General features: G+C 38.1%; 1 protein-coding gene across 4 annotated transcripts in view; it reads right to left on the bottom strand.

The window, feature by feature from the left end:
- The window catches only part of LOC107583481 (kinesin-like protein KIF13B), a 57,158-nt gene that overhangs the window by 3,743 nt on the left and 38,317 nt on the right, over positions 1-15,098 (bottom strand). For 2 of the 4 annotated variants that reach the window (XM_016269686.1, XM_016269688.1), the window contains exons 14-39: positions 14,179-14,309; positions 13,828-13,914; positions 13,526-13,713; positions 12,838-13,096; positions 12,572-12,734; positions 11,056-11,202; positions 10,817-10,966; positions 10,430-10,555; positions 10,107-10,280; positions 9,116-9,273; positions 8,837-8,969; positions 8,363-8,509; positions 8,236-8,265; positions 7,838-7,937; positions 7,162-7,288; positions 6,799-6,854; positions 6,526-6,650; positions 6,280-6,456; positions 5,991-6,083; positions 5,254-5,409; positions 4,709-4,786; positions 4,542-4,595; positions 4,336-4,450; positions 3,715-3,848; positions 1,738-1,803; positions 789-1,470 (exon numbers count right to left, since the gene is read on the bottom strand). In XM_016269686.1, the coding sequence (XP_016125172.1) occupies positions 789-1,470; positions 1,738-1,803; positions 3,715-3,848; positions 4,336-4,450; positions 4,542-4,595; positions 4,709-4,786; positions 5,254-5,409; positions 5,991-6,083; positions 6,280-6,456; positions 6,526-6,650; positions 6,799-6,854; positions 7,162-7,288; positions 7,838-7,937; positions 8,236-8,265; positions 8,363-8,509; positions 8,837-8,969; positions 9,116-9,273; positions 10,107-10,280; positions 10,430-10,555; positions 10,817-10,966; positions 11,056-11,202; positions 12,572-12,734; positions 12,838-13,096; positions 13,526-13,713; positions 13,828-13,914; positions 14,179-14,309 (3,856 nt within the window). The remainder of the gene's footprint in view (positions 1-788; positions 1,471-1,737; positions 1,804-3,714; positions 3,849-4,335; positions 4,451-4,541; positions 4,596-4,708; positions 4,787-5,253; positions 5,410-5,990; positions 6,084-6,279; positions 6,457-6,525; positions 6,651-6,798; positions 6,855-7,161; positions 7,289-7,837; positions 7,938-8,235; positions 8,266-8,362; positions 8,510-8,836; positions 8,970-9,115; positions 9,274-10,106; positions 10,281-10,429; positions 10,556-10,816; positions 10,967-11,055; positions 11,203-12,571; positions 12,735-12,837; positions 13,097-13,525; positions 13,714-13,827; positions 13,915-14,178; positions 14,310-15,098) is intronic. The other 2 variants (XM_016269689.1, XM_016269687.1) reach the window with 2 other exon arrangements.

Here is a 15,098-nt window from a genome sequence, read left to right as displayed (position 1 = left end):
CCTTGATCCTTTGATGTATAAGAGGTCTTTGTGCTAGACATTCTTTAAGTTTCAGAACTCAAAACATTCTCATTAGTCTAAAAACAGCTTATATTGAAGCCAGTCTGTCAAAACAGCAGGTTGTTGAATGTGCCACTTTATGACATAATAGTGTGGCTAAACCCCGGTTCACCCGCAGAAGATGATCAATGCCTGGTTCTACATCGCTGCCTGTTCAGCCCCGCCCACCGATTCACACAGGTAGTGTAAATAATGAGAGGCAAACGCAGGTTTTTGATTAATTTTATTTTTAATGAAGTTCCAAACCACGTCAGTAAGAACTTGGTCCTTTGTTCACTTCATTTTACCACGGATTTGTATACAAACAAGGCACAATTCGACGCAGGATTTTCAGAAAGATTCAAATTAAAAGATGACGCTGTGCCGACTATAACCACACAAGTGTGAGTAACTGTTTTTATTATATGGTCACTATTGCTTTGTTATTACAGATCGTTTGATATGTACTGAGTATTTATGCGTTTTTAAACCTAAAACACAGCAGCATCCATCTATGAAGAATATAAGCTGTCAAATATACACAACTGTTAGCCAATCATAGCAGTGGGCATTTACTTCTGAGTCTACAATCTGTCACGCCTATTCAAAACAGTACAGAAAATAGCCTATTACTTCTAAATTATGTTTTTTGATGTAAAAATCATAACATTCTAAGTGGACCTCAGAGAACAGTACAAAATAAACAAAGGTAGTTCATGACCCCTTTAATAATGGAAGATCTAACTCACCTGAGGGAGTGTCCAACTCGACCCCGACCCAGATGCCTTCGGAGAAGTGCGTTGGGCCGATGTAGCGGACCGTGCCAGACTTGTTGGATCCGGCAGTGACTCTCCCTCCCACCTTGAGCCAAGCAAGTTCCTTGGGTTCCACATCCTCGAAGGTTATCTCTAGCTTCTCCAGGCTGTTAGTTTGCATTGTGGTTGCTTTTCCATCTCCAAGAATGTTACTGAAAGACCTGAGTTCATTGGATTTGACCTTCTGGAGGGAGAAAGGGCTGTCTGTGGAGGTACTCAACACCAGGGGAGGGGTTGTATTTAGCTGTGCTTCCTGCTGAGAGATGGTGACACCATTCCTGTGGGCCGCCTGGGTATCTTCCTCTTTTCTAGGCCTGTCAGATCTTAGCCCAGCTTCTACAGGAGCAACAGAGGCATTAACAGGGGTCGGTAGACAGTCTTCGTTGTCGTGCCTGGATGCTACGGGACCCGCTTGGGAATTAGGAGTAGAGGTAAGGTCCCCGCAAGCTATGGAGACGTCGGAAAGGGTGGCAGTGGAGACGCTAGTAGAAAAATAGCCGCTGGAGGCCTCGCTGATGGGGCTCAGGGGCAGGTCATGCGGATCATGCATAGAGGACGGGGCATCAGGCCCATCTGAGTGTCTGTCTGAAGCAGGACTCTTCCCCATTACTGCAACCTATGGGGAAGGACGTCCAAAACCACAAGGAACATTTAACTACACCTCAACCTATCATCGGACTCTCACACAGAGAGCACATGCTAGGAAAACCACAGATTTAATAGCATGCAATTTACATCACATGCAGGAGAGAAAGACTGGGCTCTTAAAATATCTTCCTAGGCTATACTTTTGCAAAATACAAGTCTGTAACTCAATTCATCATTCATATTTATTTAATTTCGCCAAAGACGGAGCATGAGCTCAGAGTGGAGATCTACTTACCGGTTCTATTCTTACTCTTCCTTCATCAGGGTTGTTGGCTGTTTGCATCATTATTCGTGGCATATGCTGGAGAGATGAATGGAACGTATTAAATATGTTTTTACGATTTCGGTAATGGTTTTCAGAGAGGCGGCACAAAGCTTGATTTAAGTGTCACGAGTTCATTTTTTATGTCGGGAGCCTTTGGATTACGTTTGATCTAAAGTACTGACAGATCAAAAGTCTGCGTGCAGGGGAGGAGTGATGTACACGATGAAATATCACGGTCATATTTTTTTCCCCTCTACGCCTCCGTCGAAAGCATGCTGGGAGATATGATGAAAGGGTATGGCTTGACAATTAATCTTGGGGAAATTAAACACTAGAGTTTATCTATGGACTCCTGCCTAACATATAATCAGGTTTCCCTGACATGATTTACTTTGACAAAATGAGGACACTGTTTTAATCATGGAAAACCAAAAAAGCCTGTTTTCTCACAAAAAAAATCCACTACCAAGCAATAAGGCTTAATTTAAAGACTTAATTTTCCTCATACGAGATGGATAATAAATCACAGATACAGTATATGGGCTATGTAGTAGCATATGGAATTTCTGTCTGTATGGAAATGAGGAGGCATTAAGACAGAACGACATTACGCTAGAATCTAAAATTGACTCAAATTAAATCAGTCAAGAGGATTTGCATCCCTCTTTGATTACCACATATGATTTAGTCATCTAAATGCAGCATATTTCTGACAGGCTTTGTAGGCGCTAAAATGGCTATTTTTATGACTGATACTGTACATCAGTTTTTTTTTTTACATTTATGCATGAAATTACCCCATGGAACTACTATTGACAGGAATTTACAAACAAGAAATGTTTATAAGCATTGGTATTGCTTGTCTTTTGAATACATTTAATAATTTGAGTTCTTTGTAATGGGAACATACTTTGAAAAAATAAAGAGGTGGGTGAATCTCATCAAAAAATGTCAAGAAAAAACATTAAAAAATGCATTCACATTTATACATTAATTAATTAACTACAATTAAGCACATTTTACCCCCAAATACTACATGATATATACTAGGGCTGCACGATTATGACAAAAATCATAATTGTTGATTATTCCTTTAAAATTGTAATTGGGTTTATTCATTTACGATTAAATGAATGATGGTTACACCTTTGTTTGAAGCAACTGCATGCCATATTTTTATATGAAAATAAACGAGCTGAAAACACTAACTGAAAAACGTATTGCTTTTCTATAGTATTAAGCCTCAAATGTCAACTATACATCGGATTGGTTTCTCTTTAAATAAAAAGGTAAAAATATGCATGGTATTATAATGTTATACTAAAACTAAAACAATGGAAAAAACCCTTAAGATAACATGTAGAAAGAAAAAAAGCATCTTAAGCATACAGAATAACATAAGTGGACTTTGAACGAATAATTGCTGCTTTGAACGATTATGAAATTGTGGCATCCGTAATTGTAATTGCGATTAGAAATTTGATTAATTGTGCAGCCCTAATATATACATAACTGGACTTCAAATTTTAATATATTACTTTGCCGTAAAAATGCTTTATTTATTGTTTGTAATATTTTTATGCATGCATATTTTCTTCATATTTATTATATATTTTAAATTGTTCCTTTTGGTTTTTGGGTTAAATATAATATCAGCATAAATTAAATGCACTACAACAAACACTACATAATACACATAATTGGAATTCAAAATTGTATATACCAATTTGCCATAGAAATTCTTCATTTATAGTTTATTCTTTATATTTATATGTATGCATATACATTATTTTTATTTGTTATAATTTTTTAATAATTTTTCCTTTTGATTTTAGGGTTAAATGTGACCTGGACATTTCTTGACAGTTTTCATAAGACTCACCCAGGTGACCAAAGCAAGTTTTTAGGCATAGTTCACTAATTAAAGAGTCCAAAATGTGACCAGACCTGTTGGGAGGGTGGAGAAGGCCTCAAGTCTTTCTTGTCATCGCGAACGGGGAACAGGGACTTGAGCAGCTTGGGCATCTGAGGAACCAGGGCCTTGACTGGGGAGATATAAGAAGCAGCAAGCCCTGAAAAACCTGTGAGTGGGTTGGGAAGGAGGCAAACAGCAAGGCAGAGGTGTGGAGAAAGACAACAACGGTGGTGAAACGGAGACAGATGTAGAAAAGATATAAAAGGAGTGCATGAAGTCACAGTCACATACAAATGTCACACTGACATTTTTTGACAGATCACGAAGAGACGAGGTGAAAAGAAGCTGAAGTTGAACAAGACGGGGAGAGTTTTTCAGCGATAACCAAAAGGTTGCAGGCTTAAACCCCGAACTGGCACTATTGTACCATTGATAAAGATACAGGAATATTCTCTGTAATAAGTGGTTGTTAAATTCATAAATCAGGTTCGAAATGAGAGGTCAGTCAGTCAGTCACATTTACAGTAGAGAGCACAGAGTTGAAAGTTGAAAGGACAGTCAAATAAAGAATGGGTCATGCTGGAAACGGAAAGGAAGATTATTTTCTAATAAATCCTGTAGCGCTCACTTTAAGAGTGACCGTCATGTAGTACCTTGCTCTGGGTCCTGATTCTGTGTAGGTGGTGTAGGAGGTCTGGAAGGTCGTGGCAGTGTTTTGCTGAACTGAGGGGATGTCCCAAAGATATCCTGCTGACTCTCCCACCGATTCTTACATAAGCAAATTGGATATTAGAGGTTACATAAAAAGACCCATTTCCTGTGGTGGACCATGTGTCTTATTTTCACCCTAGAATCTTACCTTGTTGTCATCCAGCACTGAGTTTAGTGACAGATCCTGTCTGCTTCCAGATAACTAGAGGAGAAAAAGGTGATGTGTGAATACAGAATGTGCCAGGCTGTGATGATGCTGAGTTTTCTTAACATTTCTGTCTGTTAAGATGACTTTAAGGCTGCAGATGCGCTTACCCGGTGCACGCTGGGAGAGCTGAGACTGCGTCTGCTGCCCTTGCCTTTACCTGCCAAATGCTCCTTCACTGCCACCTCCTGTAGCACATGATAAAAAACTGATTTACATGATGAAAACTGGACTAGACAGCACTGGGAAGACACCATTCATTTCAGTGATATGATTCATAGCACTGCTTGTTTTAATGAACCGCTTAAAAAATGGAAAGTGCATTGACAGCATTCATGTTTCATTTATAGAGTAAAATGTTTTTAATTAAAATACTGCTGTGTATCACAGCATAAGTTTATACAGAATGAGTTAAGTCTTGTGCTTAACATATTACTCCCCTCTGTTTTACTCCCAAAGTACAGTGATTTACAAACACTTTGCGAATCAGTTAAAAGGAAAAATGAATCATTACATCTGCCACAATACTAATCAGATAAAGTCTTCCTTTAAGATTCAGATTGAAACAAAAAACTATGTACTCAAATGGATTAAATAAAATAAAAAAATGCAATTTTATCAGATGAAATTATATTAATGAATGTAGCTGTGTGACCTGTCTCAGACGGTCCAGTGTGAGGATGTTCTCCACAGCCAGGACGCTCCGCAGGTACTTCTCTATGGCAGCTTCGTTGTCTGACGATTTGGGGTTCTCAGCGCTGGCGGCCACACGGGCCAGCATCTCCCTGTCCTCTGAGCTCTGACTGTCCTGCTGACATACATAGCCGAGAGAGACAGGTGCTCGTAAACAAACAGACTGTTTATCTTTATCAGAGCAGCTTTCTTGTGGGTAATAGCAAACTAACATGGCCTTCAAGAATTGCTGAGATTTTTGCAGTGATACATATGAGCTAATGATATTTATATTATTTAATATTTTAGAATTATCAGCAAAAATTTTCAAGTTCTGAAATCTACTGACAATTCTATTCTGAATTGGTGTTATTTTAGAATTATTTATAAGACTATTATTAGCTTTGTTTTATATATATATTTTAATTATATATTTCAGTTTTAGTTTTAGTAATTGTAGTACTTTAGCTAAAACTTATTTTATTTCAGTTAGTTGCCAAAGCAACATTTAGTTTTTCATCTAATATTTAGATTTTATTATTTTTATTTTATCTGTATTTCAATAAAACAAATTAACAGTTTTAGTTACCACACTATTCTGAATTTGAAGAGAAATTATTCTATACTGTCATTGGTCACTGAAAACACATATATCATTCCGATTATGCATTACATAGACACACACAAATATATTTTTGAAAATAGATTTTGTATGCTTACCCCTGGGATGTTGGAGACTACTTCAAAGGTCACACCACAGCCAGGAACAGTGCTCCTGGTGGACATTCTCCTTAAGAAATTTTGAGCAAAACCCTGTTTAAAAACAAAAAATTTTTTTTAAATATGCTGAGGCAGATATAGAAATCATCATTTTTTTATATCTAAAGCTTGAAATTCCTTAAAAAGTATAAAGTTTATATCAACTAAGCACTAAAAATATCTGGCACAGCTGTATGTAAAATACAGTTCTGATGATAGTGTAGGTTATACAAAGTAGGCTATCCCGCACCTGTCGTCCAGTGAGATTCACACAGATGCGTTTGCGCAAGACTAGCTGCATCTCTGCAGGATGGCTGAGCTGAACCACGGTACGGATAATCAAGTATACTCTCTGATCTGGGGCGGCACCTCGACTCAGCTGTGGACATTCATGAACGGTGGAGTCCCAAGAAGCTTCGGCTTTCACCTGGAAGAAAAATAGTTTTTAATACATTCCTTTAAAACCAACTAGGGAGTGCGTAGCTCATATTCTCACCTCCCCATCATAGTGTTTGACAATCTGAAGGTCAAAAAATTCATCCTCATCTTCAGAGCTGAGCATGGCATCCCAGCCGCCTGCCTCGGGAACGTCTAGGTTCTCCTGAGAGCTGAAGTCATCAGCTGGAGGAAGGAAGAAGAGAAACACAGGATGGAAAAGTGTGAAAATGAATGTTAAGATAAATAGTGCTTGCAGTGGAAGAAAGGTCACAGAGGACATTGCATTTCTGCAGAGAGTATTGCTGTTTTTAAGCAGGCAGGAAAAACATACCGCTTAGGTCGAGGAAGAGCACTGGAATGTGAGTTTCCATTCCAGGTACTGGTACCCTGCCAACAAAGACATAAAAATCAACCCAAGGGCCAAATACTCATGACTAAACATTTGTAAAAATGTTTAACTGATACTGACATTAATTTACAAACAAAGCCTCAAGTCCAAATATTATTTATTAAAACACATCATTTAAGGTTTATAACAACCTGCCTAAAAAGCAAACTGCACAGAACTGGATTGACATTACATATCATTAAAACCTCTGACAGACAACATGTTTACTAGCTATCTATAACATTATCTAATTTAAGTGTTCAGTGTAAATGCAAATTGGTCGGAATGGTTGTAGCAGTGCTGTACCACTCAGCAGGAGCTCCTGGTATTCCACTGCCAGCAGAGGGCACCATCACTGCATTTCTCTCCTCTGTGAGAGTCAGACGCCACTCAAGCAGCTGAGCCTCCCTCTCCACATCATCCTCAGACTTATCTGGTCATAGAAAGCCAACTAGTCACCATTGATTTCTCTAATTTCATGCTAAGCAAAACCCATTTCCAACTGAGTCCCTTCAACTATACAAATATAAAATATATAAATATAAATTAATTTGAAAATGTATATACACACAATTTATAAAAATTAAAATACATTATACCCTATTTATCTATAAAAGCATTATTTGATTTTATAATAACATTAAACAAACCAAAAAAAGATCAGTGGACATGCAGTGATAAAACACTGCCCAATCAGTGTAGATCTTATTCAGTGAAATCTCTAGCTTTTTTTTTTTTGTGGCTGTCAAGGGAACAAAAAGAAGCTATGTGGGATTTTGGACCAATGCGTGTGTACAAACAGCATACAACATACAAAATCAGATCCACATTTCTTCTGTCTGCTCTATGTCTAATCAGTCTGCTTGTTTCTCAAAGACATGAGCTCCCCAAAGCGAATTAGCAACAAACTAAAGCGAGGAAAGCACTATTTTGTAGTCCATTACTGAGCTAAGACAAGTACATGTGTCTATCTGGTTTTTACCTGTTTTGCTGACCAACATCTGAAGATGTTGGTCCAGATACTCTTGTCTCTTAGTGAGAGCAGTGAGCCACTGACGCCGCAGACGATCCAGATCTCGCTCCTACAGGATGATGGACAAATGCATAAACACAAAAGCTTGTCCATTTCTATTTTGCTAATAAAGGCTTTTTATGTCTTTAATGGGCAGGACAGAGGAGAAAGACAGGAAAGAAGTGGGAGGAAGAGACAGGAATGTGATGAGGAAATGACGCAGATCGGATTCAAAACTGAATCTCAGCAGGAGCACCACAACACCATGAAAAATAATATAATATATAAATATGAAAAATTTATTATTATCAATTACTTACATTAACAACTAAAAAGTCTGTCATAAATGTATTGACATCCAAACATACCTGATAACTGTCCATTTCATCGCCCTCAAGCTAAAAACAAAAATAATATAAACGTTATAGACTCTCAGACAACATTCAGACATCACCCTGCTAAATGCTAAAAGTTTAGGTGAAAAAGAATGTTTACCTCTTGTGGCTCATTGTTTTTAGTCAGCCGCACCTGTCTGATCTCCACACAGCCGATGGACACTCCCAGAATGATCTCTGCTATCAAAGGCATTGTGCCGGAGTCCTGCACTGAACGCACCTCCACCTGAATCCGCCGAGACTGGCCCTGAGAAAGACACACCAAAAAACAGTTAATACCCCATGACAAAAACCCTAAAGTTAAATGTTAAACAACTGTGTTGATAGAATAACAGAGCACAAGTAAAATACAGGTTCACATGCCTAGGAGTCAAAAATATCTACCAAAAACAAAAGCTATAGAAAAGAACACCTCGTTACCATCTGTGACTAAAAAAAATAGTCATAAGGTGCTATGCTTTATTCTGATCATAATAAACAACTATAGACAACAGCTGTGGGCTAACAGACTTACAGCGGTGTAATTTATAATATCCATATAAAATAAACAACGCAGGAACATGTAGTGTCTAACCTGTTTAAGCTGGAAGATGCCCCCCGTGCGAACATCTCGCGCTGGCACCACCTCCACGGGCATGTACTCTCCATTCTCATTCAGCTCCAGAATCTGCACCCACATTTCCAACTTGCGTGTTACCTCGCTCCACCTGAGGACACGTAAGAGTCAAACCAGTCCGAAAAGCAGGAAGCAGATCACTTGATGCTAGACGCCCCAGTGTTTTCTACATTACTGAAAGTTTATATCAGTATAATCGAACAATTACAGGGGGATGATGCTCATGTTTCTGCTCACCTGTCACGTAAAGTGCGTGTTTTGGCCTGGATGATGCTGAGGTCCCACAGTGCAGGGTTCCTGCCTGGATCAGCCTGCCTGTGTCCGAATACCTCGATGGCTACGGCACCCTCTGTTAGATACTCGATAAAATCCTCTGTTACAGTCACAGCATTCTCCTACAGTACAGAGAGTATAGTAAGTAATGCATGTTAATAATTTCTTGAAAATGTACCCTCAGATATAGTTTGTTTCTTTATTAGAAGGGATTTAGAGAAATGTAGCATCACATCACTTACTTACCAATGGATCCTGTGCAATAAATGGGTGCCGTCAAAATGAGAGTTCAAACAGCTGATAAAAACATCACAATAATCCACAGGTAACCCACATGACTCCAATCCATCAATTAATGTTTTTTGAAGCAAAACGTTTTTAACTTCAAACCACTGATTCCAATAAAATACGAGTCCTCTATTGATTATATTGCTTTATACTGAAAAAGTCACCTTGTGAGAAGACACCAGAGGATGGACTTTTTTTTTACCGTAGGAAGTGTTATGAATTCTGGCCAGAAATGACATTAATTAAAATCATCTGAATGATGGATTTGTTACTTTCAAACATGCAGCTTTTCACTTTACAATACATTATTTGATGGACTGGAGTCGTGTGGATTACTTGTGGATTATTGTGATGTTTTTATCAGCTGTTTGAACTCTCATTCTGACGGCACCCATTCACTGCACAGGATACATTGGTGAGCAAATAATGTGATGCTACACTTCTCCAAATCTATTCCAAAGAAGAAACAAACTTATCTACATCTTGGATGGTCTGAGGTTGAGTAAATTTTCGTTTTAGGTGAACTATTCCTTTAATGAACTAAGATGCACAATTACCCAAAGTCTTTAACGCTGAAGGTCAATATTAGTAATAATTCACAATTTGGGCTATTACTGGTTAATTTACCATTTGATTGTAAAGGCACACATGACACATTGACTCGTACCTTACAGCTGTCAAACACGACCATGCAGTGGGGGTCTTTGCTGCTGGAGAAGGAGGCAGAGGGATCCACTTCTGGGGCAACAATGATAGGCTCTGCTTGGTCCCAGAAAGAGTACTGACAGAAGACAAAATTGGACAGGTACTGCGGGAGACCAGTAGCCTGCAGGATCTTAATCTGTTTGAGAGACATGAGTAAAGTAAGTATGAGGTAAGATTTTTAAATATGAACACACTTGTTATTATTCATGTTCGTTAACATGGCATGACTTAAGTTTCTAAAAACTTGCATGCACAAAACCTGCTTCTGCAAACTTCAGTACTCACCATACAGACCAGTTTGCGTTCCTGTACATCGCCGTCTGGGCTTCCATCACTGTCGTCTCCTCCGACTACGCTGTCATCAAATCCTCCACCCATTCTCATCACCTCTACATGCAGCCGCCCAGCAACCTGACATCAGCAACAAGTAAACACAGCACTTGACTGGTCCGCTGAAGATAAACTGTGTGTCTCATGCTTTATATTATGACTCAGTTAGATTCCATTTCACAGATGAAATTGCATTTGATTTAATTTACATACCATTTCATCTTCTGGAAGAAATTTTCTTCAGAAATCAAATGAGTCTGTTAGCGTTAAATATTCATAGCGAGTCAAACCACTGATCATATTTGCCTGACTGCTGCAGACAGATCACATAATCATCCTCACCTCTCCTTTCTGATTGATGATGGGAACCGCATATTGTAGCTTTACATCATAGAACAGGCAGGAGAGGAAAACGTTGGCCACCCCGATTAAACTGTGGTTCACCTGCTCATCGAAGAAAGGGTCGGCTCTCTTGAAGTACGAGCACATCACCTATGAGATGGAGAGAAAAACCACTCCTGTAGTGTTACCTTTTCATTTTTAATGGGACAGTAAAGCGTGTGTGATGAATAAGAGCTTACAGGGTTGTCCTCGTCAAAGTCCTTCCACTCCTGATAAAGCTCTCTCATGTCCACCAGCCGGTTTTCCATCTTCTCAAGGGCCCATATTTGCTTCCCTTTGCCTTTCCTCCTCACCTGAATGGCGGGTTCGCTCAATACAGCGTCTCGCTGCATACACAAACAGAAAAAAGTCACATGACTGCGCCACCAATGCTTATCCTAAGCTTATCCTGTGTATAGAGGGTTTCTGCAAGTTTTAGGAAAAGTAAATTCAAGACTTTTAAGACCATTTTAAAACCAATTTAAAGGAAACTGATGGGAACACAATGTGTCAATATGTTCCCTAAATGTAAATATGGTCACACTTTATTTTAAGGTCCAAGTCTCGCTACATATTAACAAACCATTAACTATTACTTTTGCCTCAAACTCCTAATTTGCTGCTTATTAATAGTTAGTAAGGTAGTTGTTAAGGTATTGGGGATGTAGAATATAGTCATACAGAATATGTACTTTATAAGTACTAATAAACAGCCAATATGTTAATAATAGGCATGCTAATAAGCAACTAGTTAATAGTGAGAATTGGTTCCTATACTAAAGTGTTACTGTAAATATGAGTTGTATAAGTTTGAAAATAAAACTTTCAACAGATTCACTTTACCTTATGATCATGCTGAAAAAACATGATTTTCTTCCTCAGCATTTTTGTCTTGTTTTCCAGTGCAAATGTCTAAAGATTCTTAAGTCGAGATACATAGAGGAGTACAATGATAGAAGAATAGAAGTCTTGTTTTCTGTGAAATCAATCAAAATGAAATGAGTTTACGAGTAAATCTACTGATAAGGTCAACTTAATTCAAAGGAAAAACAAGTTTTCATATCCCGCTGACAGGTATTTGTTCTTGTTTTAAGCCCAAACATTTGGGCTTAAAACATTGTTCGCTTTCTCATAAAACAAGACTTCATTTTGCATTTCAAGTAAATGTATCTCGATTTAAGGATGTTTAAATATTGGAAAACTGGAAAACAAGACAAACATACTGTTGATATTTATTTTCAATGCATGCAACATTTAATGCCATTAGACTTCATAAATTTAAGATTTTCTGCTCCCATTTAAGACCTTTCAACCTTAATTTGTAAGAGCGAATTAAGACTTTTTAAGACCTGCAGAAACCCTTATATGGGTCTAAAATAGTGCTGTCAAACGATTAATCGCGGTTAATCACATCCAAAATAAAAGTTTTTGTGTACATAATACATGTGTGCTGTGTATATTTATTATGTATATATTTCAGAAAAATAGGTTGTTTATATATTAAATTATTTATTTATAATATAAATTATATGAATATAAATATAGACATGTGAATACATGTAAATATTTTCTAAATATATACTGTATGTGTGTGTATTTATGTATGCATAATAAATATACACAGAACACACACACAATACATTATGCAAACAAAAACTTTGGATGCGATCAATTGCGATTAATCGTTTGACAGCACTAGTCTAAAATGTGGCTGACCTTTCTGTTGGCGTTAAGGTTTGCAGCAGGGATCTGTAGAGTAACTCTGTACTCGGTTCTCTTGTCCAGCTCTTCAGCGATGAAGCTCGCCTCCTGCACTAACAGATTAGCCCGTACGATCTGCTCCCTCAGTTTCCTGAAGCTCCGCGTTAGCACCACCTCCCTGGTGTCACCAAAATAAGAGTGTTACAACAACCTCACAATTTACCGAATTTCACCTTGGGATAACAAAACACATTTGTTTCCACCAAAAACTGAAACCTCACCTCTCCTCGCTCCACTGGCGCAAGCGGTGCTGGGAGCTGGGTGATGATGACATTCCTCCCTGGCTCAGTCTCTCCCAGCTGCGGTACTGCGGCTGCAAGGGCTGCGACTGCGGTATCTGCATGCTCTGTCTGTCTGGAGTCAGCTGTTTGCGCAGCTGCTGCAGCTCCTGCTCATACATCAGCCGCTGGCGCTCGAGAGCAGTCCGCTTCTCCTCCTCATGTTGGCGCTCCAGAGACTGCAAAACCGCCTGCATGGGGTCTGTTAGACACAAAAAACAGATACATTTTACATAATTTTGGATCGTGTTTTGACTACTGTACCTTTAAGACTTAAGGTAAATTACCTGTTTTGACTGGCTAACCTTGAGTTAACAGGCCTCTTTAAATGCAAAACAAGTGTCCATATTTTTAATAGCAGCAATGTTCTACTTTTTATAACAGCTGTACCAAAGTTTGGGGTCAGTAAGATTTTTTTTGTAAAAAATGAATACTTATGCACATCAAATGTGACAGTAAAGACAAGTATAAAGTAACAAAAGATTTCCATTTCAAATAAATGCTGTTCTTTCTAAACATTGTTCATCGAAAAATCCTGAAAAAAAGCATCACAGTTTCCACAAAACTATTAAGCAACACAACTGTTTAAAATTAAGTCATATTTCACATACATTTTGTGACTAAAACTCACCGTTGCTGCCCAAAGCCTTCATCATGACTTCAGTCTGAGCAAACTCGTAGCTGAAGCTGACCTCACTGGACACCTCGCTGGCCGTGTCTCCCTCTCCGTCCAGCTGCTCACTGCTGTTACTGTTCTTCATGTTCCCTCCCTCACCTTCCTCTTCCTCACCCCTCAAGCGCCGCTTCGGTAGGTTTATCCTGAAGAAGTCACAAATATAAGCAGTCTTCATAAAAGAATCCATACTGCACTTTCACGTACAAATACAGGAAGCCGCTGTGTGACATTCTTTAGTCTAGGGTAATAACACTGACCTGAAGAAGTGATTGTTTCCCCAAAGAATACGGTCACCATGGTGAAGCTGCTGCCGGCTGGTGACTGGAGATCCATTCACACATGTTCTGTAACAGAGGAAACATCAAGTTACTTTAAAAAACTTAAGATTTAACATTTACCTAGATAACGATTTGGCTGTTAGCTTTTTTTCCTTTAACTTATAGTAATAACTTTTTAGATAAAAGAACTTGTCTAATGCATAAATTTAGATGTACTATACATGCATAGAGCAAAGAAAACCTGCGGTTAAGCATTCATGGATTCAATTGAACCTGTGAGCCTTTTGGTTTACCCATGTCACATCTACACTACTATCCTCAATGCATTACCTTGAGTTTCTGTAAGGGCTGAGAAAGACAGCTCCCTCAGGTGTGATGTTAATGACACAATGCTCTGCTTGGATGCCCATTCCACATAGCTGGATGTCCTGTGAATCTGCTGATCCAACCTTAGTGTGTTCCTGCAAACCATCCCAGCATTAACAGTAGTTATCACTCAGATGTCAAAATCAACACATAACGGATGCCACATTTTCAAGCACCAAATTATAAATTAAACTAGAATAGGTTTTTTTTCTGTAATACTACTACTAATTAATTCAATATTTCAAAAAAGTATTACATATATAAAAATAATAATATGTATATTATATTATAATTAGGGATGCACCGATACCACTTTTTCCAGTACTCGCTCGATACCGATACTTTTATTTTTGGTACTTTCCGATGCCGAAATATTTTAATTGCATTTGTAAATTTTTTAAATATTGGGTACAGACACCAAAAGAGTATGTATAATTTTAGTTGGTAAACTTCATTTATCAAATAGATAGTCAAACCAAAATTTATTCAGACACCTTCAACATATCTCACATTATCACAGTTTATTCGTTATAGTTTAGAAAATGCTAATAAAATATGACAAGAACTCAGAGTTAAACTGTGTCAGAACAAATTCAGCTTGATAATGTCAGATAACTTTGACAGAAAGGTATGTAATGGATTACAATAAACCAAAAGTTATTCATACAGCTGTCAATATTTACACAACTATCAATACTTTGTCGGGTGACCCTTAGCCTTAATGACAGCATATAGTCTCCTGGGCATCCTGTCAACCAGGTTCATGCAAACCTGAACTTAAATTTTTTCCCAGACTTGGTCTAAATAATTTTTGGTCCCAAATTTGTATACATTTTACTGGTAGTCCACTGTATGAAGATTTTTTGGGTATAATATATCACAGT

This window comes from Sinocyclocheilus grahami, unplaced genomic scaffold (assembly GCF_001515645.1).
Source record: "Sinocyclocheilus grahami isolate Dianchi unplaced genomic scaffold, SAMN03320097.WGS_v1.1 scaffold54.1, whole genome shotgun sequence".
NCBI lineage: Eukaryota > Metazoa > Chordata > Actinopteri > Cypriniformes > Cyprinidae > Sinocyclocheilus > Sinocyclocheilus grahami.
This window is presented reverse-complemented; position numbering and strand designations above follow the sequence as displayed.